Here is a 27,468-nt window from a genome sequence, read left to right on the forward strand (position 1 = left end):
TAAATGCTACCAAAGTACATGAACAGTATATGCCAAAGGGATTTTCTGCTACTCAACCACATTTTGGCTGACTATAAAAACTTCAACAAGAAACTCATCTAGGATGATTTCCCTTGAGGAAGAAGAGCAGAGCTGACTTAAAACAAGTGAAGTTTAATATAGCAGAGGGCCTCATAAAACCCTGACTACTGCTAAACAAATTAACTGTGAAGAATAATCTCTCTGTGAATACCAAGAAAGAAGTCTTTTCATTTCTTATTCATGCATTTTATCAATGGTACAAGCAACTAAAGGCCATTATATTGGACCTTAATGAGATATATTAAGATTTCAAATAGAGATCAGTTAAAAATTAAACCCAAAGCAGAAACTCTCTATTATTTTTCTATTCAAAGTCAAGCTTGGTGGTATCAACCTTATTTTCCTGACAAACTATTTCTTTCATTACCACAAAGTTATTCCTTCTTTCTACAGATTCCAAAATAATGTCCTATTGTTGTGTCTTTCAGAACCTTGAATTTTGATTTATTCCTTAATATCTTCTTCAATCTCAACCTACAAGGATTCATTAGAATTGTTTTTCTTCAGAAATAACTTCATAGTACATTTTAATATTAGTAAGCAATGAGTCAACATTTGACTACTGCATAATTTAAGAAAACTCGACACAGTAAAGGATTACTAAAAAAAATGACAACCATATTGTTATGCTTCATTGCTAATTGCTTTTCCATATATATACAGTACTAAATAAAGCAGTGACTCTAGAATACACATTATCAGAAAAAGCTACCACTTCCAAATATAAATGCAGTATCTTGACATGGAAGCTGCTAAATTCTGAATTAAACTCAGTCCCCTCTAAGATTGTCTATTGAGGATCCTTCTCTCTTTAAAGTCACTATTAAAAAAAGATGCTATTTCTGCATGAATAGAACGCTACTCTTACAGTTATGCCATTTCCCTAAGAGCAGTTTTTGTCATACATTTTCATTTTTAATATCTGTTCAAATTCTATGCTTATATAATTTTCTTATAAAAAATAATACCACTTAGATTTTTTTACTTATAAACACTGGAACAGAGAACATTTTTCCCAACTCTTACCTGAATAATTGTGGCCAATATATTTACGTAATTACTTTCAGTCTGATAGAGCTCTCTTGCAACTTGCCACCTGGCTGACTGCTTTGAAGGAACTGGAGTAGAATTTTTAGATGACTTAGTACAAGACTTTGGTGTTTCTAAAAGGTAAAAAGGAGGAAAGATTTAAAATGGAAGTCAGATGTAAGTACCAAACACTGTACAAATTTAACAGGAAAAAAGGGAAAGATATCTACTCCTATAAATATACCACCATACACATTTTCATTAAAGTAGAATTTCCTCCTAGAATAAGGCCAGAAAAAAATAATGGTCATGTACTCTTCAAAAATATCGAGGTCATTAAAAACAAAGATTGATTGAAAAAAAGAACTGTTCCAGATAAGAAGAAACTAGAGAAAGATAACACAACAACCTGTGATCGTGGATTGGATCCTAAGCCAGAAAAAACTTTTTTCTTTTGCTTAAAAGCACATTAGGACATTAGTGGAATAACTGGTAAAATTTGAAGGTCTATAGAGTAGATCATAGTATTAAATGTTAATTTCCTAATTATAATACTTATACTGTACTTATGTAAGAAATGTTCCTGTATTTTGGGAAATACACAATTAAGTATTTAGAGGTAGAGGCACATCATATCTCCAACTTTCTCTCAAAACAGCACAGATATAAAAAATACACGTGTATGTAAAAAAAGAGAGAGAGAGAGAATGAATGAATGAATACTAAAGCAAATATGGCAGAATATTTCCATTTAGGAAATCTGAATCTTTACAGCAATATATAAAGATATTTAAGTTAAAAAAGAAGGAAAAGGTTGTTACGATTACACAGCCAAAATAATGGAAAACTTTTCATATATATATGGAGAAAGACTCCCTTAAAAAAAAAAAACCCCAACATTAACTAAATTCTCTGTTAAAGTATCTTAACATAAGATATTCAGTCTAACCCAAATTGGAGGGAGGATGCATTAGTATATTTTATATGTATCTCAAGAAAAAATTTTTAATGAAATTTCATGAAAGCTTAAAATACATTTTCTTACTATCAATATGGTTAGAATACTTAAACATTATATACAGAATCTCCTAATAGCAAGTTCTCAATAGGAAAAGGAATGTATAACACATAATAGAATGACATGAAAGAAGACAATATATAGTCCCAGCATATCAAATTTACTCAATGATAAATAATCTTAAGCATTAATTTAAACAATCATGCATACTGTGGAGTTCTGAATGTTTAAAAAAAAAACAAAAAAACAGACTTCAAAGAATTTCCCACTTGCCATATATTATTTTGGGCTACACTCACCAGACCCAGGAGCCTCTGCCATTACGGTATACTTTAGGGGGAAAAAAACTGACATACACTGATCTAATTTAATTATTGTGTCTAAGCAGTGATCTACAAACTGGGTATTCTATTATTCAGAATACCTAATACATAACAGTTGTCATGTCTGTTTTCTTTAGTGGTTCATTTTCTTCTGTCCCCTCAACTTCATATTCAAGCTTCAGTCCTTTATGTTCATCTCTTACCATCTCATGTCCATTAGGTCCACCATGATCACAGAACCAGTAAATTCTTAGATCTACATATCTAATCATAATCCCCCGCCCAAGCACCTGGTTCAGCTTTTCCAAATGCCTACTGGACATTTCTACCTCAATTTAACCTGGATTTTCTCTCAAACTACACTCTTTCCTCCAAAATATAAACTTTCTATTTTTGCTAAGGAAGAATTTCTTCCATTTAATACTTTGCCATCTTCTCCTCTTCCTCCCCATCACTCCATTCTATCAATATTTCCCCAGTGCTTCTTACTTTTCTTTCCAAACATCATCAACCCTGGTTTAGGGCCTTATTACCTTGTGGCCCAAGTCTCTAGAGATTACTTCATGGTCAGGCTATCTCTAAACTGCCTTACTTCTAATCATGCTTCAGAATAATCCACTACAAATTACTTACTCAATGAATCACTCTGCTGCTCAAGTTTCTAAAGTTCCTTGCTGATGACAATATACAGATCAGACATGCCAGTCTGATCTCAAAGTTCTCTAATATTAGGCCCCAATTAACCTTTTTCTAATGTGACTCTTACTCCTCCATCCTCCAATCAAACTGACCTATTCACTTTTCCCTAAAAACTCATTTTGCATGCTGTTACCTGTATTCTTGCTCCTCTTATAATCTCAAATCCACCTCAGTTTTCTGGGCCTACCTTAAATTGACTTTCAATTCCTTCCATGAATATTTAGTGAGTACCTACTCTATACTAGGCACTGGGAATAAAGCAGAGAAGCTAGACAAGGTTCTTGTTCTCTTCCAGCTTACATTCTGGTGAAGCAAGTAAAATAAAGCAGTAAACAAACAATTTCTAACAGTGATAACTACTACTGAAGCCAACAACCAGGTAACGGGTTGGTAGGAAGGAGTAGTGGGACAGAGACTTAACTTTAAAGAGAACCCCGATAAGATTTAAGACAGGGAGAGCAAATATAAAGTTCCTGAGGTATGGTTGTAGTAGAAAAATCTGAAGAATAATAAAGATATTATGACTGACACCCAGAGAGGATTAGTGGAGGACAAAAGCACATGAGGTTAGAAGTAGGTGAAGAAAGATTACATAAGAACCTGAAAGCTACGGTAATACAAAGCCATTGAATGACTTCATGCAGAGGAGCGGCATGAACTAATTTATACGTTTTTAGAGACTGGTTAATCTGCATGTAGAAAGGCAAAAATGAGTACAGGGAGACCACTGCAATTGTCTAAGAGAGACCATTTTTACAGAAAAGGTTGATAAAGGAAGTGTAACAAAGGAACAGAGTTGGAGTGGCAGAGAGAATCAAGAGTTCTAATTTGATTATATTAAGTTCAGGATGTGTATTAGACATGAACAAGGAGGTGTCAAGTATATTGTTGGACAGGGAAAACCTCAAATTTGGGAGTCAACAGCATATAGAAAAGCCATGGAATTAAATGAGATAATTTAGGAAGAATTCAATGGAGAAGAAACGACTCAGGAATAATATTCCACATTTAGAGTTAGAGAGAGAAGTTAGGTCAAGGAGAATGTGAAACGAATGATATGCAAAAGCCAAAATTAAAAAATGTGTCCAGGAAGGAGTAGCTGCTAATGTGTTGAATGCTGCTGATTACACAAAAACTGTCAGCACCCCCAGCAAGAGCAATTGGAATGAATGAAATTCAATTGGAATGAATTGAAAGGAAAATAAAAAGCAAGGAAATGAGACAATGGATCAAGGTGATTCCTTCAAGAGTACCTATATGAAAGGGAAGAGGGAAATGGGACAGTAAGTGGAAAGTATTACAGAGTCCAGGGAAGGTTTTGATTGTTTCATAAATTAGAAAACACAACAAATTTGTGTGCAGACTAAAAAAAAACAGAGGGGAAAAACTGAAGATCAAGAGAGAAGAGCTAATTATAGGTGGCTTCCTGTATCAGCTGAGAACAAAGTAAATTCACCTTCCTCTGACTTCACTACCTATTTTCTCTATAATCTATGTGACATCTTCTATGATTCCTGTGTGTTAAGAACCTGCTCTTTGAACAGTTCTATCACTTTCTAGCTGTGTGACCCCAGACAAGTTCTCCTTCTCTAACCTCAATCTAGTCATCTGTAAAACAGGGACAATAAAACCTATCTTATAAATATACAAAACACATAAACAGTTAGTATATAGCAAGCAACTATTAAATGTAAGCATTTTCATGTGCCTTTTCTCTTCAGACAGAACAAAGGTCATTAAAAACAGAGCCTTTCTGGGACTTCCCTGGTGGCTCAGTGGTTAAGAATCCGCCTGCCAATGCAGGGGAGAAAGGTTCGAGCCCTGGTCCAGGAAGATCCCACATGCCACGGAGCAACTAAGCCTGTGTGCCACAACTACTGACCCTGCGCTCTACAGCCCGAGAGCCACAACTACTGAGCCCGCGTGCCACAAGTACTGAAGCCCACGTGCCTAGAGCCTGTGCTCCGCAACAAGAGAAGCCACTGCAAGAAGTCCGCACACCGAAACGAAGAGTAGCCCCCGCTCGCCGCAACTAAAGAACACCGGCGTGCAGCAACGAAGACCCAACGCAGCCAAAAATAAATTAATTAATTAATGTAAAACAAAGAGCCTTTCATATTCACTGTAGTAGGAATTTATCTATCTATATTCTAATAATTATTCTATTCCACTAAATTTAAACATCAATTTTTTAAAATGTGAATTACCTCCGTAGTTAACGCTAGATTCTGGTGTGTTGGAGATATCTAGGAGTGATCCTATAGAAAGGGAATGTTCAGCTGACGGGCGCTTACGGGGAGGGAAAGGTGACATGTCTGTCTCTCTTGAAAGCTGAGCAAGTGTCTCTTTTAAACGACGTCTTTTGCGATTGCTGTTTGGGGTATTTAGAGAAAGCAGTGATACTGATTTCTTGAGCTCAGGTGTATTAGCCTGCAATCAAAAGCACAAAAGCTCAATTTTACTTCAGTGGTTCTTTACTGAGACAGGAACAAAAGAAAAACATATTTACGAGTCTGACAAAATCGGGGTTTTGCACAAGAACTGTACATCTATATACTCTTCCATGTAATTCAGAAGCTTCATGAAACATAATAATCAAAGGAGCATTGTAATTATCTAACCCTTAACACCTAATGCTTTTTCTCCATAGCACTATTACTATTACATATTCATCTGTAAGCTTCTTTATTGTCTACTTCCCATTAGGCCATAAACTCCAGGAAGACAGAGACCATTCATATTTCATTCACCATATCTCTGGCATTTAGCACAATGCTTGGACATAGTGCTCTCCAATATTTGTCGAATACCACTTGATTTTAGGAGTTCTCTTCTGAAATCTAAGGCATATTTTTTAAACTTTATGTCAGGAACCTTACATTGAGAATAAAAGAGTCCAAAGAGAACACAACAGAGTACATATTTAGATTTTATAGAAACACAATAAATCCACACCTTCACTTTCAAATATTCCATTCAAAATTATTAAATCTCGAACTGAAGTAAATTTTCCTTAAAGCCTGCTTCTATACCTTTATGTCACATTTTGGTGAATGATACTACTTTTCACCAAGATCCAGCATCCAGGCTGGATTTTTCCTTGCCTATATTCCTTCTACTACAGTCATTTTTAAAATGCCATCTCTCCCCTTAATATTCTTCAGTGGTTCCAATACGTACAGGACAAATCCAAACCCTTAAACATATTAAAAACTTGATTCTGCCTATCTAGTCAGCTATATCTGTTGGCCTTCTTTCCCACACTCTTTTCCAAAGCCATACTAAACTACTTGCTATTTTAATGTACTTTCAAGTTTTCATTCCCTCTCCCACCTGCTATCTAACATGAATGTCCTTACCAGGTTAGCCTAGGAAGCTGGCTCATATTTATTTGCTCTTTCAATTGCGCCTGAGTCTCTCAGAGTGAAGCTAGTTAGAATACATACATTACTCAATTAGAGCACATTTCTGCACGTCTCTCTTTCCTTTAAGGTTCTAAGTTTTTGAAGATAGGGATGTTACTGTTCATGATGGTATTACCAAGAATTTGCACAGAATGAAAATCTACATAGACTATTACTCAATATCCAACTGTTTAATTATTCTGAAACCCCTAAATATGACAAAAAAGATGACCTGTGTGCTAATTATACTATGCTCTTTTGGGATAAAAAAGTGTCATCTTTATACAATCAAATTCACAGAATAAATGACAAAAGGGACAAAAAGCATACCTTTTCATATAAATACATAGTTTCTCCAGCTCGGGCATCCATCTGAATGCTTCCCCAGAACCACTAGGGGAAAGAACATTTTAATTAAGAATTTATCTCATCAGATAAGCTATCAATATTACCAATGTTTTTTAAAAACCAATCTCATTCTAGAATTACTTGCCTCTTGCTTGACAACATAAAGTTTCTTTGAAGGTTCAAATGGAAGTTCTTTTACTATATTTTCTTCAACTATAAGGTGAGTGCATCTTTCATCTCCAACAGGTAAATAGTTTCCTCCTAAAGAGGAAAGCATACAAGCATACATAAGCCCAACTATTTAGCCCCAGGCCCAAATTTTTAAAGAGGCATATTCACCTCCTGATCGCAGGAGTAAGCAATAAAATACATATAACTTCTAAATTATGCTAAATTCTACCTTGCATTTCAGTCATTTCTTCCATATTGGTTTTCTCTTCATCTGAAAATCCCAGGAAACTTAAAATGCAATCTTGAAATGGAGGAACTTTAAATTCATTTCTAAATTCATCAAATGATGCACAGAAATCCCTAAAAACAAAACACACTCTTCTAAAACCAGCTCAACTGAAATTCAATAAGTTAGGCAGATTAATTTATAAATCTACGGTAATTCTCAAGGTTTTAGCATAACCTATTTACTGAAAATATTTTACATTTGGTCCTGAAATGTTCATAAAAACCTCAGTTAAAAAAAAAATTGACGTGTCCTCAGTCATCCCAGAAGTAACAACATCTCACAAAGTTTAATCACGGGTAATCTTTACAAGATGCAAATCTCTGCTCTGTACATGAAATTTTATATGCATTCCAGGAGTTCTATAGTTTCATAAAATCTTAAGTAATAATGAAGTACAATAGCAAGGAATTATGAGATTGTAAAGCTTAACAAGGTTACGAAATGCAATCACCACTTAAAATGTAACCAGACAAACAGAAAATAAGAAAAAATATGGCACATCCCAAACATCCAGATGCATTAAGCTATTACCTGATAATTTTAGAATGTTCTTAATGGTTATTAAATTATTTCACAAAGTGAAGTTCAAAGATATCATAGATGTCTTGCCATTTTCAATTTTTTATAAACAAAACTTTGCTCCTCCTAGACTTTATTCCCTAAGCTTCACAAAGACTGACTTAATTTTTTATATACTAATCTATGAATTTTGGGCATGTGGGTTTATCTTCATGACACAACGTGACTGATTCACATAATTAACCACTGAATTTCTAAACACTTACTGTTCATTCCGCCTTTCCCAAGCTTTATATATCCATTCTGGTTTCATAATTGGAGTACCCAGGCTCACAGCTATCTAAAAACATAAACATGTTTATCATTAATTATATGGTGAATTTTTACCTTAAATAACTGCATTCATGCAAGTTATAAGCAATCATATACATACATTTTGCACAGTCTTAGATCACTGTTCATCTGCTTTGTAACAAAATATAAAGAAAAATTAACAGAAAAAACTATCTTTCCATCATACAATTTAGGTTAAAATAACTTTGAAACAAGTTCCATGATGTCCAAACTGTTTCACTGTATTTTAAATAAATACATCTGTGAAGTTAATTAAGTTCATCTTTATTACATTTCTATTTCTCTTTGTGTTTACCTCCTTGGAAGTACTAACCCCCAAGACAGCAGTAAGAGTAAGAGAAAATTTCCGATTAAGTCATTAAAACCTTAGATATGAATTGTAAGTATACCTCCCAGGAATTCAACAATACCCTAAAATTACCATTTGCTACATAAATACACTGATGGAGGGTGGGAACAAAGTGATAAACTCTTCCTAACATATTCAAGTGCAATCTTAAACTAAGACTTTAATCCCAATGAAAGTATTTTCTCCCATTCTTTTATAATTTTCACAAGTTAAGTCTTGGAACCATTTTATAAGAACAAAGTTCTGCTTTAGATAAGAGAGAAATATCTGCCCTCATGACCTTCTGACTTCCTTATTCACCACTGCTCATAGTAACCTTTGCTAATATTATTCATCTGCCTAAACTGTTATCCACCTACCAACCTCCACAATCCCCATCATCTTTTAAGACCTAACTCAAGTTCCACTGCCTCCTTCAAACCTCAGGGGCCACACTCCTATGATTTAAAATTTTTACTAAATGTTCCTAGAGCAAAAATTGAATTTCTGATCCTCAAAAAATTATGGGGGAAATAGACAGGATAAGAGCACTACTGTTAAATCCATCCTCAAACAGTGCTATATTGAAATATACAAAAATACCGAAGTTTACATACCCTGAATTTTTCTCCTTGTGTACAATTTGCCACCAAATGTGTAACTTTTGAATTAAAGTCTTTTCGAATAACTCCACCCATGTGATGAACCAATGTCACCAATCTGACCTCAAAAGAAAATGTAAACATTGACTTTATCATTAATTTGAACAAAATTTTAAACTATGTTTATAATTCATTTAGCATTTACTGAATACTTTCTATTTATAAGGTACATATGTGAATTTTTATAAAGATAAATTTTATGTCAAAAAAATTAAAGGTTCATTTGCCTTACTGGCACAGGCAAAATTATACAGAGATAAGCTAGTAAAGATGATCACACAAAACTAAGTTAATTAACAACTGGCTTTTACACAAGTAAGAAAGTAAATATATTACTTTTTGGAGGGGGGTGAAGTAGAAAAGAATAGCATTATTGTTTTGCCAAGCAAAGGGGGATATATCGGGCTCATGCCTGAAAAAACTGTGTGTCCCAGTACATTATTTTTTTAAAACCAGGTTGCCATCACACCAAGATTCTTCCCACAAAATTAGAGTAATACCCCATTAGCTCCAACATAAAAAATTTTATGGGTCAAAGAAAGAAGTTTCTATGAATTCTCTAGAGCAATGAGAATGCTTTAAGGCTGGACCTGCATAACAAAAAATCACAATGCGTAAACAAAAACTTCAAATAATGTGGCTGATGTGATACTTAACAAAAAGACAGTTTAAACAGATTAGATAGTCATGAAATTTTTCTAATTCACATACCAGCTATCCTAGATGAAATATCTGTTTCTTTACAAGGCTCTTCAGAGTATTTCTTCACAAAGTTTAAGACCTAGTATATTCATAGTAATAATTTCTCCTTCAATGTTTTAAAAATAAAACCATGATATAACTACCAAAAAAAAAGCTAATTTAAATTTATTTTGCTAGAAAAAATATTCTTTGAATAGAATGTTTTAAAATACTTACTAGTTCTTCTTTCTTCCTGAATCCAGTAAAACATAGTACTAGATTCATCATGCTTGTACAATAGAGTGGGCGACATGAAAATGGCAAAGGCTGAAGGATACAACAATTTTAAATCTGTGAGCTTCTTTACAGTAAAAATAGAACACATCTTTCTCAAGCTAAACGTATTTCCCTCTCTTGCCAATTAACTTTCCCAATCCAAAGATATACTTCCATCTTTCAATATGCAACAAATAGCAAAAACCCAGTTTCACAATAAAAATTTCCCATGATTCCCATATCGTATTTGATACATATCATCTAGACACACTTTACTACTGGCAAATAAAACATAAATATTCATACCCAAACCTTTATTTCCAAAATGTACTTTGACACAGATGAAGTATTATATGGAAAGATTTCCATACGTTACTGTAAATGCTTCAAATTAAAGTTAAAAGAAGTCAAAAATAGTTTCTAATAAATACTAATAATACATACACTTGAACCAAATATGATTCCAATTTTTGAGCTAAAAAATGGAGATAATAAACAACTTAACAAATGGTTTTATCTATCTATCTATACATGAAAGAAAATGGTTAAAAATATATATTTAATTTCCACTATTATACAGGAATGTTCTTTTCCATAATTGTGGCCTTTAAAAAGTTTATGTGGTTTCTGAAAGCAACACTTCTGAATCAAAACAGAGAATTAAAGATTATCATGTGCTCATTACTAGTATCTATAACAAAAGAAGCACAAAGACCCAAGCAATTTAAAGTTAAGGCAAGCTTAAGAATACCAAAACAGAGCAATAAAAACCAAAGAATAGGTATTTACTACAACTCTTACATTGAAATGCTATTTAAAAACAAAAAGCTAAAGTAGGACTTCCCTGGTGGTGCAGTGGTTAAGAATCTGCCTGCCAATGCAGGGGACATGGGTTCAAGCCCTGGTCTGGGAAGAGCCCACATGCCGCAGAGCAACTAAGCCCGTGCGCCACAACTACTGAGCCTGCGCTCTAGAGCCAGCAAGCCACAATTACTGAGCCCACGTGCCACAACTACTGAAGCCCGCGTGCCTAGAGCCTGTGCTCCGCAACAAGAGGAGCCACCACAATGAGAAGCCCGCGCGCCGCAACGAAGAGTAGCCCCCCTCGCCGCAAATAGAGAAAGCCTGCACGCAGCAACGAAGACCCAACACAGTCATAAATGAATGAATGAATAAATAAATAAATAAATAGCTAAAGTAATTTCCCTAATTTTAAATCATGCAGAAACTGATAAAAATGGAATTGTGGTACCAGTTCTGTGTGAAGGAAAATTAAAGTTTATGTATATGTACACATCTTTAGAACTCAAGTTTAAGCAAACTACTACTTCCCAAGATACTGCAGGTATTGAGACTAAATATATGTAAATAATATTGTTTAGAATTAAAGGACTATATTAGAGTAGCCACTACTATTCCTATCCTAAATATTCACATTCTCAACAATTAATGAAATTTTTCTGCATAAAAATTCTTTAATAAAAATGTAACCTTGAGAAGTTATAATAAGCGTATATTCTTTCTTACCTCTCCTTTTTGTGCATAGTTTAATACAACTGGTGGTCCAATAACTCTACAGTCAGTCTTGTATAACTCATTAAAGACAGAATCCTGGAAGTCCATGACTATGAATACATTTTCAAATTCTGGAGAATCCAAACTTTTAAATTCTTCAACTGATTCCATCTTCACAAATGGCACTTTAATTTCCTTGATTTTTTTCACGGAGTTATTAGAAATAAAATATTATAAAATTAATTCATGTGTCTCTCTAAATAAGACCTAAAAATCAATTCAATATTTTTATATTTGTAGAAGTTTAAAATCATACAATAAGCATTATACTTAATAGTGAACAGTCATATTTCTTTACTTATGTTTTTATATAAACGTATCTCCATCCATATTAAGATCTTAAATTTTGAAGATTATTATAAAGGTAGTCATTATAAAGCATCTAGTATGCATACAAAATAAAGATGATGAATTTTTAAGTACACGTATTTATAGTAAGATGCATTAGAAAGATATCCACTACTGCTCTTTATTCTGATCAAGAAAATGATGCCACGCATATAGTTCTTCCTGCACAAACTGTTTTCAGAAAAATAGAAAAATACTATGACATGCAACATCTACAAAAAGGATGGAGTTAACTTAATGATTTCAGTATATACAAGGGAAGTAAGAGAAATATATGAAATATGTAGGCAGTTGCAGCATGGCAAACACAGGATATAAAAAGGCAAGTTAGTGTTTAACACTTTATACTGTAGATCTATGAAAAAGAATGAAGATATTTCGGTATCTATATGCCTCCCGTTTTTAAAGAACAGAACCATTTAAAAGAAAATTCAAATGGGTCAGTAAATTATTTGGGATTTATTTGCTAGGCTGACGTGTAGGGCTGAATTGTGTATATCCAAAACTCATGCTGAGGTCCTATAGGGATACCTTAGAATGTGACTATCTGGAAATATGGCCTTTCAACATGTAATTAAGGTTAAATGAAGTCACAAGGGTGGATCCTAGTCAGATTGGATTAGTGGTGGATTGGTGTCATTATAAGAGGAGGAAATTTGGACACACGAAAGAGCAGAGATGTGCATGCACAGAAGGCTGTGTGAAGATATATGAAGAAGGTGGCAGCCATCTACAAACCAAGGAGAGAGGCCTCAAGAGAAATCAAACCTGCTGACACCTTGATCTTGGACTTTTTGTCTCCAGGAAAGTGAGAAAATACATTTCTGTTGTTTAAGTTGCCCAGTCTGTGGTATTTTGACATGGAGGCCCTCACAATCTAGTATAACTGGTATAGAGAGTTAGATATATTTCACATGCTGAGGTAAATTCCCTGATGACTGTCAATTATTGTGATTTGTAATTCTGGAAATAAAGCAAGAATTTAGAATAAATATAAAATTATTGAGAAAAAAGAAGCTAAAGAGTTTAAAGTGTCATCTTCATAAATACATAAATGGAATGTCATTTAAATCTAACAATGCCAAATTACTTTATAAGGATTTCATTATTTATGAAACATTATATTTTTGGGTTTCAGAAACACCCAAATTTTAAAATAAATGTAATAGTTTCTATTAATCTAGCTTCAGAGTGCTCAGAGTATAACTTGTGCCTAATTTAGGTCCAATCACCATGAGTGGACTCTACAAATACAATCAAAGGAAGTGCAGCATGCCACATGCAATGAAATGCTTGACCTACCATATTAACAATACTTTTTATAAATTTTTCATCCGATTTTCCAGGACAACTTTCTTTTATCTTTATAACAGGGACTTCCATTATTTTAATAGTCTGTGGAAAAGAGACTTAAGTATGAGGTTAAGAAAACTATAAATTTATTTATACACAGATGGAAGAAAAATATTTAAAAAAAACCAAAAATCTAAAAACTAAATTCCCATACCTTTAAGGCTTTTATAAGTTCTTCTTGTTTTCCAGCTTCTTGAACTAATATTATTCTTGTTTCAATCTGAGGCATTTCTTCTATTAAAATTAAAAATGTTTAAGTAAAACATTTTTATTCACTAACATCAAAATCAACAGCACATGCAACTTTAGGAAAGATCCATTTATACAGTGAAAAAGGAAGAACTGGCTCTTCTCCTGACCAGGAGAACAATGTTGCAGCTAGACTGCCCTCACATACGGAAAAAGCAATATCCAACAAGATGCTTTCACCTTCAAATTTGGGAAGCATTTATCGAAACAATAATAAAAATCTAGTGTAAAGAGTTTCTGTTAACAAATTTTTACTGAATACCTGTAGCCTAGCTTAACAGTTTTACAGTTAAATCATAAGAAAGTTACTAGTCAGTAAGTTTAGGATTAAAATAGTGATTTGATATTTTAAAGCAGATAACATGTTTACCTTCAACATATGAAGTAGATCCAATAAATAAGTTTTCCTTAGAAGTTTCAGTAACTTTAGAATCCAAAATGGAAGAGTCTGCCAAGCTTGTACTCCCAGTAGTGGATGTTAATGCACTATTTTCAGCCATTATTTGTACTCTTCTGCAATGGCTGAAAAAAACAAAATTTGAATAAAATTACATGAAACAAACAATTACTGGGCAAAAACAAGCATTATACCTAGAACTTATAAAAAGTATCACTACCCTTTTTTTTTTAATACTGAACCAAACAAAGTCACTCAACTTCTCTGAGCCTCAGTTTGCTCTTCTGTAAAATAAAGATACTAATAACTGACTCACAGGGACACAGTAAAAATAACAATGTACCGAAAGTACTCAGATATTACCTGACAGTCAAAAAGTACTCACAAAGGTACTCATAAATACTATGCTACCTCTCCACTCCATACCTTTGCCCTCAACCAAACTATTTCTCTTCCTGTGTTCATTTATAATACCATCATCCCCCAAATAATCCCAGTCAAAAACACGATCCAGCCATACTCTTTCATCTGCCTCATTCGCCCTGCCCCAAAGCATCTCTGTATCTCTGGGACCCAGCCCCCCTTTCTGTGGCCAATGTCACAGTGGCCACTTGGTCAAATACAACAGTTCCAAACAACTTTATCACCAGTTTCTTCAGCGGTCACTTTCCACATGGTTTTCAGGGTATGCTCCTAAAAACAAATGTGACCATATTATTTCGCTACTTAGAACTTCCATGAGCACTGCTCCCTATCCGATCAAGTTCAAATTCACCATCCACTTCACACTTTAGTCCTAGCCTACCTATTTAGCCTCATCTCCTGTATTTCCCCCAGTCCACATCGACTGTATGCTCCAGCCACAAAGCATTTCCCAGCATTTTTCAAATACAGATCATAATTTACTCCACACCTACTTGTATTTAATAGTGCTCAATTCTCCACCTATCATGTCTTTCAACCCCTGACCCACCACTCTTGACTTATCCTCTGTAGATTCCTCCAAACCTCTCATGTATAACTGGACTGCTCCCTTACTTGTATTTTTATATTACTTTACAAATGTCTAAAAGATTTCACGAGACAATTAACACATGTCAATAAGACTCTGGACTATTAAAGAAAATCTTTGTTTTTAAATTTCCAGGACTTAAAGAGTTGAAAAGTTAAGCAAGCAGGGAACAAAGAAAAAGTTGAATAGATCTTCATCAATTTAAATTGGGGTTTTTACATAAGTTTATTATCTTGAAGTAAATTTCCAGAATATTGGGCAAATATAAAGAGAAAGCTCAATCTTATCTGGAGGTCTATGCCTGATCTCTTTCCTACTTTTTCAGAATAATAAAATATACAAATAACTTCCACCAGAGTTTTAGCAAAGTAATAGTTTCAGGTATCATTAGCAGCATTTCGGCATGGTGATGTCAAATAGTGTAAATATGTACATACTAATAACAGACCTAAGCGCAATTATTAGGTGCACACTTCAAAGACAAGCAACTCAGCTTCCTGTCTCAGCTCTGCACTTAGTAGGTTAAGCCTCAGCTTCCACATCAGGAAAAGAAATAATAGCACAACTCAAATCCAATTGTGATAAAAACTGAATAGATGATGTCTCTAAATGAGTGACGATTATTCATTCTCATATATACTCACAATGTGGACATTTCTCATTGTCTTACCAAACATCCACGGCAATCATTATTCTAAGGCTCTCCAAAGGAGTGCTCCAATAGTTGTTAATAAGAGCCTTTACTTAGAATCAATGATAAATTCTATCCAGCCCTTATTTTTTTGTTAAGTCTCACACTTAAATGTTTCCAGTGAAAAAGAAAGGCTCTATCTAAACAGGCTTTCATTTAAAGTCCCCTTAAAAGAATGTTAAAAAGAAAAACTGGGGCTTCCCTGGTGGTGCAGTGGTTGAGAGTCTGCCTGCAGGGGACACGGGTTCAGGCCCTGGTCTGGGAGGATCCCGCGTGCCGCGGAGCGACTGGGCCCATGAGCCACAACTACTGAGCCTGTGCGTCTGGAGCCTGTGCTCCGCAAGGGGAGAGACCACGATAGTGAGAGGCCCGCGCACCGCGATGAAGAGTGGCCCCCGCTTGCCACAACTAGAGAAAGCCCTCACGCAGAAACGAAGACCCAACACAGCAAAAATAAATTAATTAATATCCTTAAAAAAAAAAAAGAAAAACCAAGAGATGAATTAACCTGCCTTAAGGAATGTAGGAGGAGGGAGACTTTAATAAATCAAAAACACCATGAGTTTACATTTTTCACCTATGCCTCTCTGTTTAAAGATCATCAAAACAGGTAGGTGATTGGGACTTCCCTGGTGGTCCAGGGGCTAAGACTGCGCTCCCAATGCAGGGGGCCCAGGTTCGATCCCTGGTCAGGGAACTAGATCCCATATGTTGCAGCTAAGAGTTCGCATGCCGCAACTAAAGATCCCATGTGACCCCAACGAAGATCCTGCACAACGAAGATCCTGCACAACGAAGATCCTGGGGCAACGAATATCCTGCATGCCACAACTAAGATCCCACGCAGCCAAAAAAAAAAAAGGTAGGTGATTAAAAATTAAAATTGACTGATGACACTGTATGTGATCAATTTACTGCCAAAACAGTTTTAAAATTTAGAAAAAAGCTGCATGCTAAACTCATCGCATATCAACAGTCTGATTACAAACTGAAATACACTAATCACTTTTTCACATTTATGTATTCTGTAAGTTTTTATAACAAACACAAAAGGATCAGTGTTCATAAACCCATACAGATTACTTCTCATCTGAGAACATACTCAAGGAGCTTCTAACTAAATATAACTCATGCCTTTTTTCATCACAAAGATAAAATTTGTCATTTAAACAAGTTTTCTTTTACTTATTTTTTTAGGCAATCATCTTTCAGGGTGGAGGAGCTAAACGCCTTCCTGGGTATGTTGGTGGTGTTACAATAACACTGCTAACATTACATAACACTGTGACTAACAATATTTATTTAACGCTTAATATGCGGCATTATTCTAAACTTTTAGACATTGTTCTAAACCTTTTACTTGTATTCATTTAATCTTTGCAACAATCCTAAGAGGCAGGTACTATTATCATATTCCTCTTACAGGTAAAGAAACCTAGAGCGGAGAGATTAATTCCCCCCCAGGTCAGAGTGTTGTTAGTGGCAAAACAAGGGTTCAAATCCGGTCTGATTCCAGAGGCTGCGCTTTTAACCATTAAGCCATACCCGTCTGTACGCGGGGTGGGGCGCTGGAATGAGCTGGCGTTTTATCTTAAATACTAAAAACTAAAGAGAAGACGCCAAGAAGAATCCAAGGGTGAAACCACTAAGTAATCTGAGATAAGCCCCCAAAGGGCGCAGCTGCCGGCCCCCAGAGCCGCAGAGCCCACTGCGGTTTGCCAAGACCCCTTTCCCGACAACTCCCCACTTTGCCCAGAAACTCTTTCGGAAGAAATATTCAACCAGGTGAGCGGTGACGACGCACAGCAGCCAGGCGGACCTCGGGCTCCCACTCCGCATCCCGGCCCCGATGTTGGGAACGCGGCGGTGTGGTTCCCAGAGCCGGGAAGCCAAGGCTGGGAGCTCCGGAATTCGCGGTCACCGGGGCGGGGCCGTGGGACACAAGCAGAGCGGCCCACTGCTCCAGGGACGCCGGCCCTCTCCCACCTCCGCCACCCGCACCCACAGAGCCCTCACCACTCTCAAAAGACGCCCTGGAAGTTCCACCTTTTCAAGAACCGACCCTTCTCACTTTTACCGCCATTCCTCGCCGCCGGCGGCCGCAGCCAATTCAAAAAGTGACCCGCAGAGGGGCGGTGATTGGCCGCCGCTCTCCGCCCACCTCCCCGCAGGTGCCAAACGATTGGTTGTGCGTGTGTTTCAAATAAACCCAACGGCTCCGACGTCAGAACGTCCCGAATTTGTAGAGAAGTGCCCGGATGTTACCAGGAGGTGGTAGTAATGGCTCCTGGGGTTCTGTGGGAGTAGCAGGTGTGTCTGTGACTACCGCTTGTTTACTCAGTAAACATCCCGTTTCCTAAGGAAAGTTTGAGTGGATTCTTCGTCCCCTCGGCTTTTTTTTTTTTCCCCGCCACCAAATCCTTTAAACGTAATCAGTGCCTTGACAGATGAATTTTTCTCCAGTGATTCCTGTGAGCTGTAAGATTTTTCTGCCTGAGCTTTAGGAATTTAAAGTTGGGTTAAGGGGTTTGGGGTTTGGTGGTTGTGTTGCCGCGGCGGGGCCCAGGACACGGGAACTCGGAGTCTCTCCAGATGGACTTCAAATCAGCAGCCTCTTATTTAAATCCTGACGTATGTAAAGCACTGTGCTCTGGTCTAGGGAATTTCACGGATGATTAGAATAAATTCTTAGTGTTTCTAAGCCTTTTAAAAAAAATATATAAGCTTGCATTTGAACAAATGTAAAAATATGTCACGAGATTCTAGACTCTTCTGGAGCCAAAGTAAATTGTTAGCTGCTGCACCCGCCCCTCCCCCCCTTCCCCGAGGTCTTTTGCTGCTTTCCTCTGAAGTCTAGCCAAGAATTTATCGGTTTTCCTATAATTACGATTGTTATGAAAATCTTTTATTTTCTTCGTTTTCTAAATATAATATCCTGTCACACAACCTCTTAAAAAGACACCTCCCGAAGGTGAGTTTTGCATAGTTCCCACCTGATCGCTGGTTTAAATAAAGGAAGAAAGGAGAATCCGCTGCTGAAACCTTAAATTTCAACAAGAGGAGGAGAACTTGTACTTTGGAATAGAACACTTCTGAACGTCTCAAACAGGTTGTCAGGATTTGGAATTTTTCCTAACTTTGTCAGGCCACCTTAGAATGCCTGAAAAGTTTGTAATACATTCCACAAAATGAGTGAACCAGTCTGGTAATTATTGGTTTCCCTGTTAATAATTGAAGAATATTTACAGTCTGCCCTTCATTTAATGCTATGATAACCGTTAGGGAGAAAGCAAAGAAAAACAGTAATTGAAATTTCACTTTGGAATGTGCTTGCATACTTAAACTAGGGTGTGCCCAGCATTCCAAAAGGTCTCCTCACTGAAAATACATTAAGCTAGTGAAGAAAGCAACCTGTTTCCTCTGTGCATTGCTCCCTGTTAGGCTTTGCACCCAAATCTATTGATTGCCTACACAGTATCACCACACAAATTGTATGCTAGCCTAACGAAAGCTATTCTTGATTCCTTTTAAGGGTTATATGGCAGTCTGACTAGCAAATAAACGGGCAATACAGTCTTCTAACATTTCCTAACCATATGACATCCTTTTCCATTTCCTAGGCAAGTAACCTCAAGCAAATAATTTAACCTCTCTATGCCTCAGTTTGAGTCTTTATAAAAGGGCATGATAATACTTACCTCAGAGTATTGTTGTGAGGATTAAAAGTTAATATATGTAATTAAAACATATTCTAGCGTATAATAAACATTCAGTAGATGTTAGCTGTTAATATTACAACTACTTTGCTGCTGTGGCTGCTGCTACTATTACCACTACTGTTACCTCAGCTGAGGCCCTATACTTGCCTGATGGGACTGATGGTCCTCTACACCGCCTTCTCACCCCTGACCACAGGAGCAATGGCAGCAGTGTTTCTGTTCCCTTTGCCCCACCCATCCCCAGCCACAAATCCCGCCACCCACCAGACAAAGCTTGGTGCAGTGAAGACCTCCATTGCATTCTTTTCCTACCAGAGAGAGGACAGTCCTTCTACACCAAACTTAATCTCTCTTCTCTTTTAAGGGAAAGCCTGCAATGCTCAAGATGTCTCCTCTTGTCTAGAAGATACGGCCTTCTTGCTGCTGCCCTTGGCCAGGCTTCTGTCCCCTTCCAAGGCAAGTCCAGCCAAGATTCTTTATGCTAAATGCAAGCCTCTTCCTTCAGGTGCCTTCACTGGAAATGTAGTTATTGAATTCATATGTCAAGGGGACAAAACTGTTTACAGTACAGGATAAATAGATAGATAGATAGATAGATAAATCAATATGAGAAGTTCCTTGAAAGAATAAACCATTTAAAAAATTCTTACATGTCATTCACAGCTCCTAAGATGCTGAATGAACAGTTTTCAACAAAAAATACTAAAGGAATTGAACTAAAGTACTTAGTATATTAAAGTACGTGACATATTTTCATCAAACAATATGATAATTTCTGAGGTGGGGAAATGAAATGTGGAAGATAGAACTACTGAGATTCTTCCTTTGGAGGATCAACTTCCCCACCTCCATCTCTGAATTGAGTGACACGCTGGACCATCTTTCCTGACTCTCATCTTAACACTTGTTCCTCTTCCAGTTTATTCCCTCCTCTTTATTTATAGTTCCTTTCTTTCCTTACACTCTCCCCTTTCCATCTCCATCTTCGTTTTCCATATGTACTCCTTCAGGGCAGCAGAGAATGGGGAGTTAGGAAAGTTAGTTTGGGGTTATGGAATATCTTTTTCCACCCTATATCCACCCGCATTCACAAGTATGCACACTGCCCACGCCATCACTCTTCAAATCAGAATGAAGAAGATTTCTCACACTTTTGTAGTTTGTTCTAATCTGCTAATAAGAATTAGTATATCTGAAAAGACTATTAAATTTTTGCAATAAATGGGCAATATTTGTTGTGGTGGATTTTGTTTTTATTACCTAAAGTTGTGATGAAATATAATTTCTAGGTTTTACTTTTTATTTTTTAAAGAAACATTTCTTTCTCTTTTTTTTAATAAATTTATTTACTTATTTTTGTCTGCATTGGGTCTTCATTGCTGCACACAGGTTTCCTCTGGTTGCGGCGAGTGAAGGCTACTTTTCTTTGCGGTGCATGGGCTTCTCATTGTGGTGGCTTCTCTTGTTGCAGAGCACAGGCTCTACGTGCATGGGCTTCAGTATTTGTGGCACATGGGCTCAGTAGTTGTGGCTCGCTGGCTCTAGAGCAGAGGCTCAGTAGTTGTGGTGCACAGTCTTAGTTGCTTCGTGGCATGTGGGACCCTCCTGGACCAGGGCTTGAACCCATGTCCCCTGCATTGGCAGGTGGATTCTTAATCACTGCACCACCAGGGAGGGAAGTCCTAGGTTTTATTTTTAAGTATGAAATGTCATCAACCAATAATACCATCTACTTTATAGTAAATTTAACTATTTCATCATAGAATTAAATGTTTTACTGTAACTAAATATTAACATTGTAATGGCACATAGAACTCATGTAATTGTTTTTCTCCTCTGTCACCATCCTTACCACCTCAAAGCATTTGTGAAATACATAGCTATGTATAAAGCCACACAAGGTACAGTTACAAAGATTCAGTCCCTCTAAGAATTTATCACTTAAGATTTTTGTTTCAAAATCTTTAATGAGTAGCCATGGAATTCTGTACTTTCTTGGAATTATTAACATTTTCCAATTAAAATGTTGTATTTCCAAGTTGGTTATAATATAGCATCTTCTAACCTGTCATCTCTGCCTGTGAAACAAGCTTTAGAAATTATAATCACTGTGAGCCAGAAGAAGCTATTTTACATACCTCAACAGTCAGTAATTAGGATATGACATTGGCAGTTTTATTCATATGAATCATTAGGCTGTAAATCACTTGACATAGATTTGCAATACTATACAAATTTACCACTTAAAGTTTCACTTGGACAAATAGAATTACCGTTCCTTGATGGAGCAAGAGGTTTCCAAATATGGTGAGGCCATTTTTCAAATTATGTAATTTGATTAGCAAATTTTAGATGTAGAAAAAAAAAATCTCAGTTCACTAGTGTCATTCTTTATTTTACAAATGAATTTTACCGAGGCCCGCAACATAGAGCTTATATTCCTTTACCAAGGTCAGGTAACTGGTTAATGGAAAAACCAAGATCAAAAATTTTATTTCTATTAAATCTATTTTGTCTTTATTAAATTAAAGATACTAATATTTATATTTTACATTAAACTTATAAAAGTACCAGTATCTTTATTCATACTGCTTATATATTTTACTTTTGAGGACATTAAGATGCTTTCAGGGACTTGCCTGGCAGTCCTCGCAGGGTGCGTGGGTTCCATCCCTGGTTGGGGAACTAAGATCCTGCGTGCCACCCGGCATGGCCAAAAATTAAAAAATTTTTAAATTAAAAAGAAAAAGATGCTTTCAGTCCCATAAGAGCCTTGTTGGTCTTGTTCACCAATGTATCTATCTCCAACACCTAGCAACAGTTCCTGGCATATAAGATGTTCTCAAAAGTTGTTGCATGAATAACATTGTAATTGATCTTCAGAATCCATATTGCCTTCTTCTAATTAATTCTCAAGTTTGCATTTAGAGTGACATTATGCAAATCCAAACTCATCATTTCACTACCTCCTTAAAACCCTTCAATACTACTAGGCCTCCATGGCCTGACCTCTACTCATTTCCAGCTTCATCTTACACCATGTTCACTTTCTTTCTCTTGAGTTCTATACCTGCCTTCCTTCTCAAGGATTTTTGCGTCTGCTCTTCTCTCTACCAATTCCTTTGATCCCCATTCTTTTAACCTAAGAGAAAACTTCTAATCCTTTTAGCATTTGCTCACTTACTACTCCTCAGAAGATCTTTGCTAACTACCCATATCATCAGAATCCCCATTATATAGCCCCCAGCACCATGAGTATCTCTTTTGTGGTACTTATCAAAGATGTGATTATTGGATTAATGTCTCTCTCCTCCACTATCTAAGCTACTTGAAAGGGAAAATGTTTTTTTGTTTACCATTTTGTCCACAGTGAAGGCACTCAATGAAATATTTGTTGAAGTAACAAGTAAATGAATTAATGGTTAAATGAACTTATTTGTATTATAATATCAGTGATGTCCTTTCTAAAGTTATTTTAAAAGTTTTCTTTTTTTTTTTCTGATTTTGTTTTTCTTTGGCTATTCTGTGCAGCTTGTGGGATCTCAGCTCCCCAACCAGGGATTGAATCCAGGCCACAGCAGTGAAAGTCCAGAGTCCTAACCACTAGGCCACCAGGGAACTCCCCTAAAAAAGGTTTCTATTATTTTTACTTTTATCTAACTCATTATTTATGACAATTTTTCAGGAAAGATTAAGTGGCATATTTCCAAAATTAATAAATTTACAAAAGGATAAAATAATTTACATCTTTTATTGACAGTTGAGTAAATTACCCAAGGATTGAATGCTTTTTATACCACGCCTATTCCAGCTATGAGTGGAAGAGAGTTAATGCTAATAGTACTAAACTGATTGGATAAAACTTGCCAGTGTTTATGAACATAGGCAATTATCCATATCAAAAATTCAGTTTTTATACAACCTACACTTTCATACATTATAAACTGATACTTATAAATTGCCTCTTCCACACTGTCAACTGACTTGTAGACATCAAAGTTATCCCAAAGTGATTTTGTCTTCAGTTTAGTTTTGACAGTAACTCCGTCTATGTAGAGTAGTACTGATATTTACTATGACAACAATTTGAATACTTTGATTGTACTTAGCAATATTTTGCTGCTGCTATTCAAATGAATGAAAAAATGGAATTGCTAATGCAATTGAAATAAAAGTGGAACCCAGGTCCTCAAAAAATGGTGGATATTTGACCTCAGTTGGCATGAGGATTTAGCATAAGCAGATTAACTGTGGGTTTAATAATGAAGGAAACATTACATGTAAATAGAAATGCATTGGGGAAGGTATTTTAAAGGTGAGATATACTGTTGTAAGTGATATTCAAGTGTATAGTGCAACTATATATAAATCCTATGCCTAGAAAAAAATTAACATTAATGAAATACACAAAATGTTCTTAGTGTCTCTATCTTGGCCATTGCATTTACATTATTTCCCCTTCTTTCCTTTTTTTTTTGGTACTTTTCAAATTTTCTATCATGAGCATTTTAGTGGACAGTTGTTGCTTTCCTGGCTGTTGAACATTTAACCATTCCTTCCTAATAATAGTCTGATTTCCCTTTTGAGAAATCCCTCATTGAATATGGTTTTAGTGCAAGGTCATGTTCATCTGTTACCATAGATCTGAGTGGAGCCACATTCTCTTCCCATGCTTAAAGCTCAGTCATCATCTGCTCTTTTAAAGGATTTTGAATTTTTAGCATGTGCTAAAGATATGGGAAGGGTTAAGGATCATATATTGATACATTCTAATAGCATCAACAGTGTGCAGGCCAGCTTCTTTGAGTCCAGTAATCTTTGATGGTATTTCCACTGACTACACCTCTGGAGCTCTCTAGCTCCTCCCAATTCCCAAGGCTGACCCTCATACTGATTCTGTGAATTTGCAGAATAAATTAAATCCTTTTTTCCTTCAAGATAGTTAGAATTGGTTTCTATTGCTTGTGACCAAGAATGCCCAGATGTGTTGCTTTTACAAATCCAAATCTTGTTGGCTCTACCTTCAAAATATGTCCATAATTAAACTAGTTCTTATCTCTCCATTACCCTTTTCTACACTACCATCATCTCTCACCTGAATTATTGCAATAGCCTCCTAACTCATGCCCCCAATTTTACCCATAAATCTTCACCATCTATCCTCAAAGAAGCAACTGGAATATTCCTGTTAAAATATAAGTCAGATCATGTCACTCTGCTCAAAACCTTTATTGGCTTCCAATTTCTTTCATACTAAAGCCAAAGTTCCCACAATAGTCTTCATGGCCCTACATAATCCTCATTGACATCCTCACCCTCTCCGTTTCACACCTTTACTTACCTCTAGCCACACTGGCTTCTTTGCTGCTCCTCAAAGACACGAGGCACACTCCTAACTCAGGCTGATTTCTCTGCTTTTATGTTCTTCCTTCATATGTGCCTGACTTATCCCCTCTTCTCCGTCAATTCTTGCTCAAATTCACCATATCAGCTAGGTGGCTACCCCTCCAAAAATTGCAGCTCCTCCTCAAGCTCTCCTGGTCCCCTTTGCCTTGCCCTTTTAATTTTATAGCCATTATCAACTACAAGTATATATTTATTTGTTATGTTATTATTTATTGTCTGTCTCTCCATACTAGAATGTGAGTTCCATGAAGGCAGCAGGGGGGGTTTTGTCTGTTTTTTCCCTAGTATATTTCCAGTGACTAAGTCAGTACCTGCCACATGATAGGTACTCAGAAATTTTTTGAAGAAAAGAATAAATGAAAGAAGAAAGGAAGGAATGAAAATAAGGAAGAAAGGAAATAAATATTTCTAAATATTACTTACATAATATAATGAAAATTTAGTTAATAGTTTATCCACTGTTTTCAAGCTTTTTGCATATTTCTTCAAATGAAATGTCACAGTGAACTCCAATACATAAAACAGATAAATGCCAAGCTGAATTGACATAGAAGAAGAGAGGTCATGATTTATCTTCATAGAGACTGCAGGAATTTTAATTCTTCTAGAACATAGAATTTGAAAACCACTGACTACTGACAGAATTTGAAAATGATTGACCAAGGTATCTGAAGGGCCAAACCCTTTATTTACAAAACAAAAAGATGAGATTTACTCCTAATAGATATTCACACCCATCTATGAAGTTATCTAGCAAAAAAAAAAAAAAATTCTTTTTGAATTTGAATCTAGTTAATCTCTAGATCTGATTTTTTAGGAAATACAGAGAACAGAGAAACGTGAAAAATTATAGCACAGGGATACAGTCAGTAAGATCTAGCCTTGTAGAAACTCTACAAGAAACCCTGATTTCTTCAACAAATAATTGAAAGGGGAAAATGATTAGTAAAGGGATAATCAATAGATGAGACTTAAAAGACATAAAACCAAATACAACATGTAGATTTTATTTGGATCATGATTCAAACTTTTTTAAAAATTATGACAACAGGATTTCTGCTTCTCCTATAGCTGAGTAAACTGCTAAACAACCAACTCTTTCACAAATAACTATAGATATAGGGGAAAAGTACAAAAAACAATTATCCAAAAGATTTGAACAGTGAACAAAAGCAGGTAGACTCTGCAGAGGAGTAAAAACTTGGATTGACATGGGGTGTTTAAAAATGTTATGACTTTTAGAATAAGAAAACTCTGCAGTTATTGTTATGCAGAGGCCAAAAGTAAGAGAAAAGTCAGTCTTTCTGTCATAAGGAGCAGAGGACAGAATTTGGGGCAACCACAGCTGCTGGAAAGTAAGGGGGTACAGAGGGTCCTCTAGAGAGCCTAAGAGAAGCATGCTAAATTCTGCATATAAAATGAAACGATCTCTAGCTGAACCCTTAACCATGCAAATACAGGGAGGACTGCAAGTAATCCTGTCAAGGAAAAAAGAACAGAACTGAGATTTGAGCTGCTGCTCAAAAGAGAGTTTTCAGTTTCAGTTCAAACAAGTAATTGCCTGACAATACAAAAATACCAGCATTTTTTTGAAGAATAAAACAGAATTCAGAATCTCCAAGATATAACCATCACGTCTATGTTCTGTGCCATATCAAAAAAAAAAAAAAAAAAAAAAAAAACAGGCATGACACATTCTAAGAAAAATAAACCAATAGAGGCTAATTCTGAGGTAGCCCAGATTTGAAGATTAGGATACAAGGACTTTAAAGCAGTTATTATAACTATGCTGAACGAGATAAAGGAAAGTATTCTTGTAATTAGTGAAAACACAGAAAAATCTCAGCAGAGAAATAGTATTAAAAAGAATCAAATGGAGCACAAAAAGCAAGAATCATCATATAAATTAAGAAAAATTTTATAAATTACATTTCGTAAAATTAAAAACTTCTACCCTCCAAAAGTCACTGTTAAGAAATGTCAACAGTTAAGAAAGTGAAAAGACAAGCCACAGACTGGAAAAAAATTACTTTCAAAATACCTATATGACTAAACATTGATATTCAGAATATTTAAAGAACTCTCATGACTTAATAAAACAAGCAACCCACTTTTTTCAAATGGGCAAAGAAAGATTTGACAGATACCCCACCAAAGAAGAGATACTAATGGCAAATATGCACATTATAAGATGCTTAGCATCACTATTCATCAGGGAAATACAGGTTAAAACCACATTCAGGTACTACTACACATCTATTAGAGTGGCTAGAATTTAAAATAAAAATGGTCAGTACCAAGTTCTAGTGAGGATGTGGAGCAACATGACCTCTCATACATTGCTGGTGTGGATGTCTCTTACAAAGTTAAACATAATTGCCAAATGGCCCAATAATCCCATTCCTATGTATGAGAATCATTGAGGAAATTTTATTCATAATTGCTAAAAACTGGAAAGAACCCAACTGTATATCATTAGTGAATGCATAAACAAGTACATCCAAAACATGGGAAACTACTCAGCAGTTTACATGCA

General features: G+C 35.9%; 1 protein-coding gene and 1 long non-coding RNA gene across 2 annotated transcripts in view; one reads left to right on the forward strand and one right to left on the reverse strand.

Moving 5' to 3' along the window:
• The window catches only part of ECT2 (epithelial cell transforming 2), a 64,457-nt gene extending 46,507 nt beyond the window's left edge, over positions 1-17,950 (reverse strand). The window contains 13 exon segments of the mRNA XM_030863355.2: positions 1,108-1,244; positions 5,358-5,580; positions 6,885-6,947; positions 7,048-7,163; positions 7,303-7,433; positions 8,148-8,221; positions 9,181-9,288; positions 10,144-10,233; positions 11,710-11,892; positions 13,408-13,500; positions 13,613-13,692; positions 14,078-14,229; positions 17,824-17,950. Of these exon segments, the coding sequence (XP_030719215.2) occupies positions 1,108-1,244; positions 5,358-5,580; positions 6,885-6,947; positions 7,048-7,163; positions 7,303-7,433; positions 8,148-8,221; positions 9,181-9,288; positions 10,144-10,233; positions 11,710-11,892; positions 13,408-13,500; positions 13,613-13,692; positions 14,078-14,207 (1,428 nt within the window). The 5' untranslated portion in view covers positions 14,208-14,229; positions 17,824-17,950.
• Positions 17,951-18,060: 110 nt separating this feature from the next.
• On the forward strand, positions 18,061-23,151 carry LOC138842674 (uncharacterized). Its single transcript, XR_011377428.1, has 3 exons — positions 18,061-18,117; positions 19,891-19,982; positions 23,058-23,151. It is a non-coding gene; the product is annotated as an uncharacterized lncRNA (long non-coding RNA).
• Positions 23,152-27,468: the final 4,317 nt, after the last annotated feature.

This window comes from Globicephala melas, chromosome 4 (assembly GCF_963455315.2).
Source record: "Globicephala melas chromosome 4, mGloMel1.2, whole genome shotgun sequence".
Lineage (NCBI taxonomy): Eukaryota > Metazoa > Chordata > Mammalia > Artiodactyla > Delphinidae > Globicephala > Globicephala melas.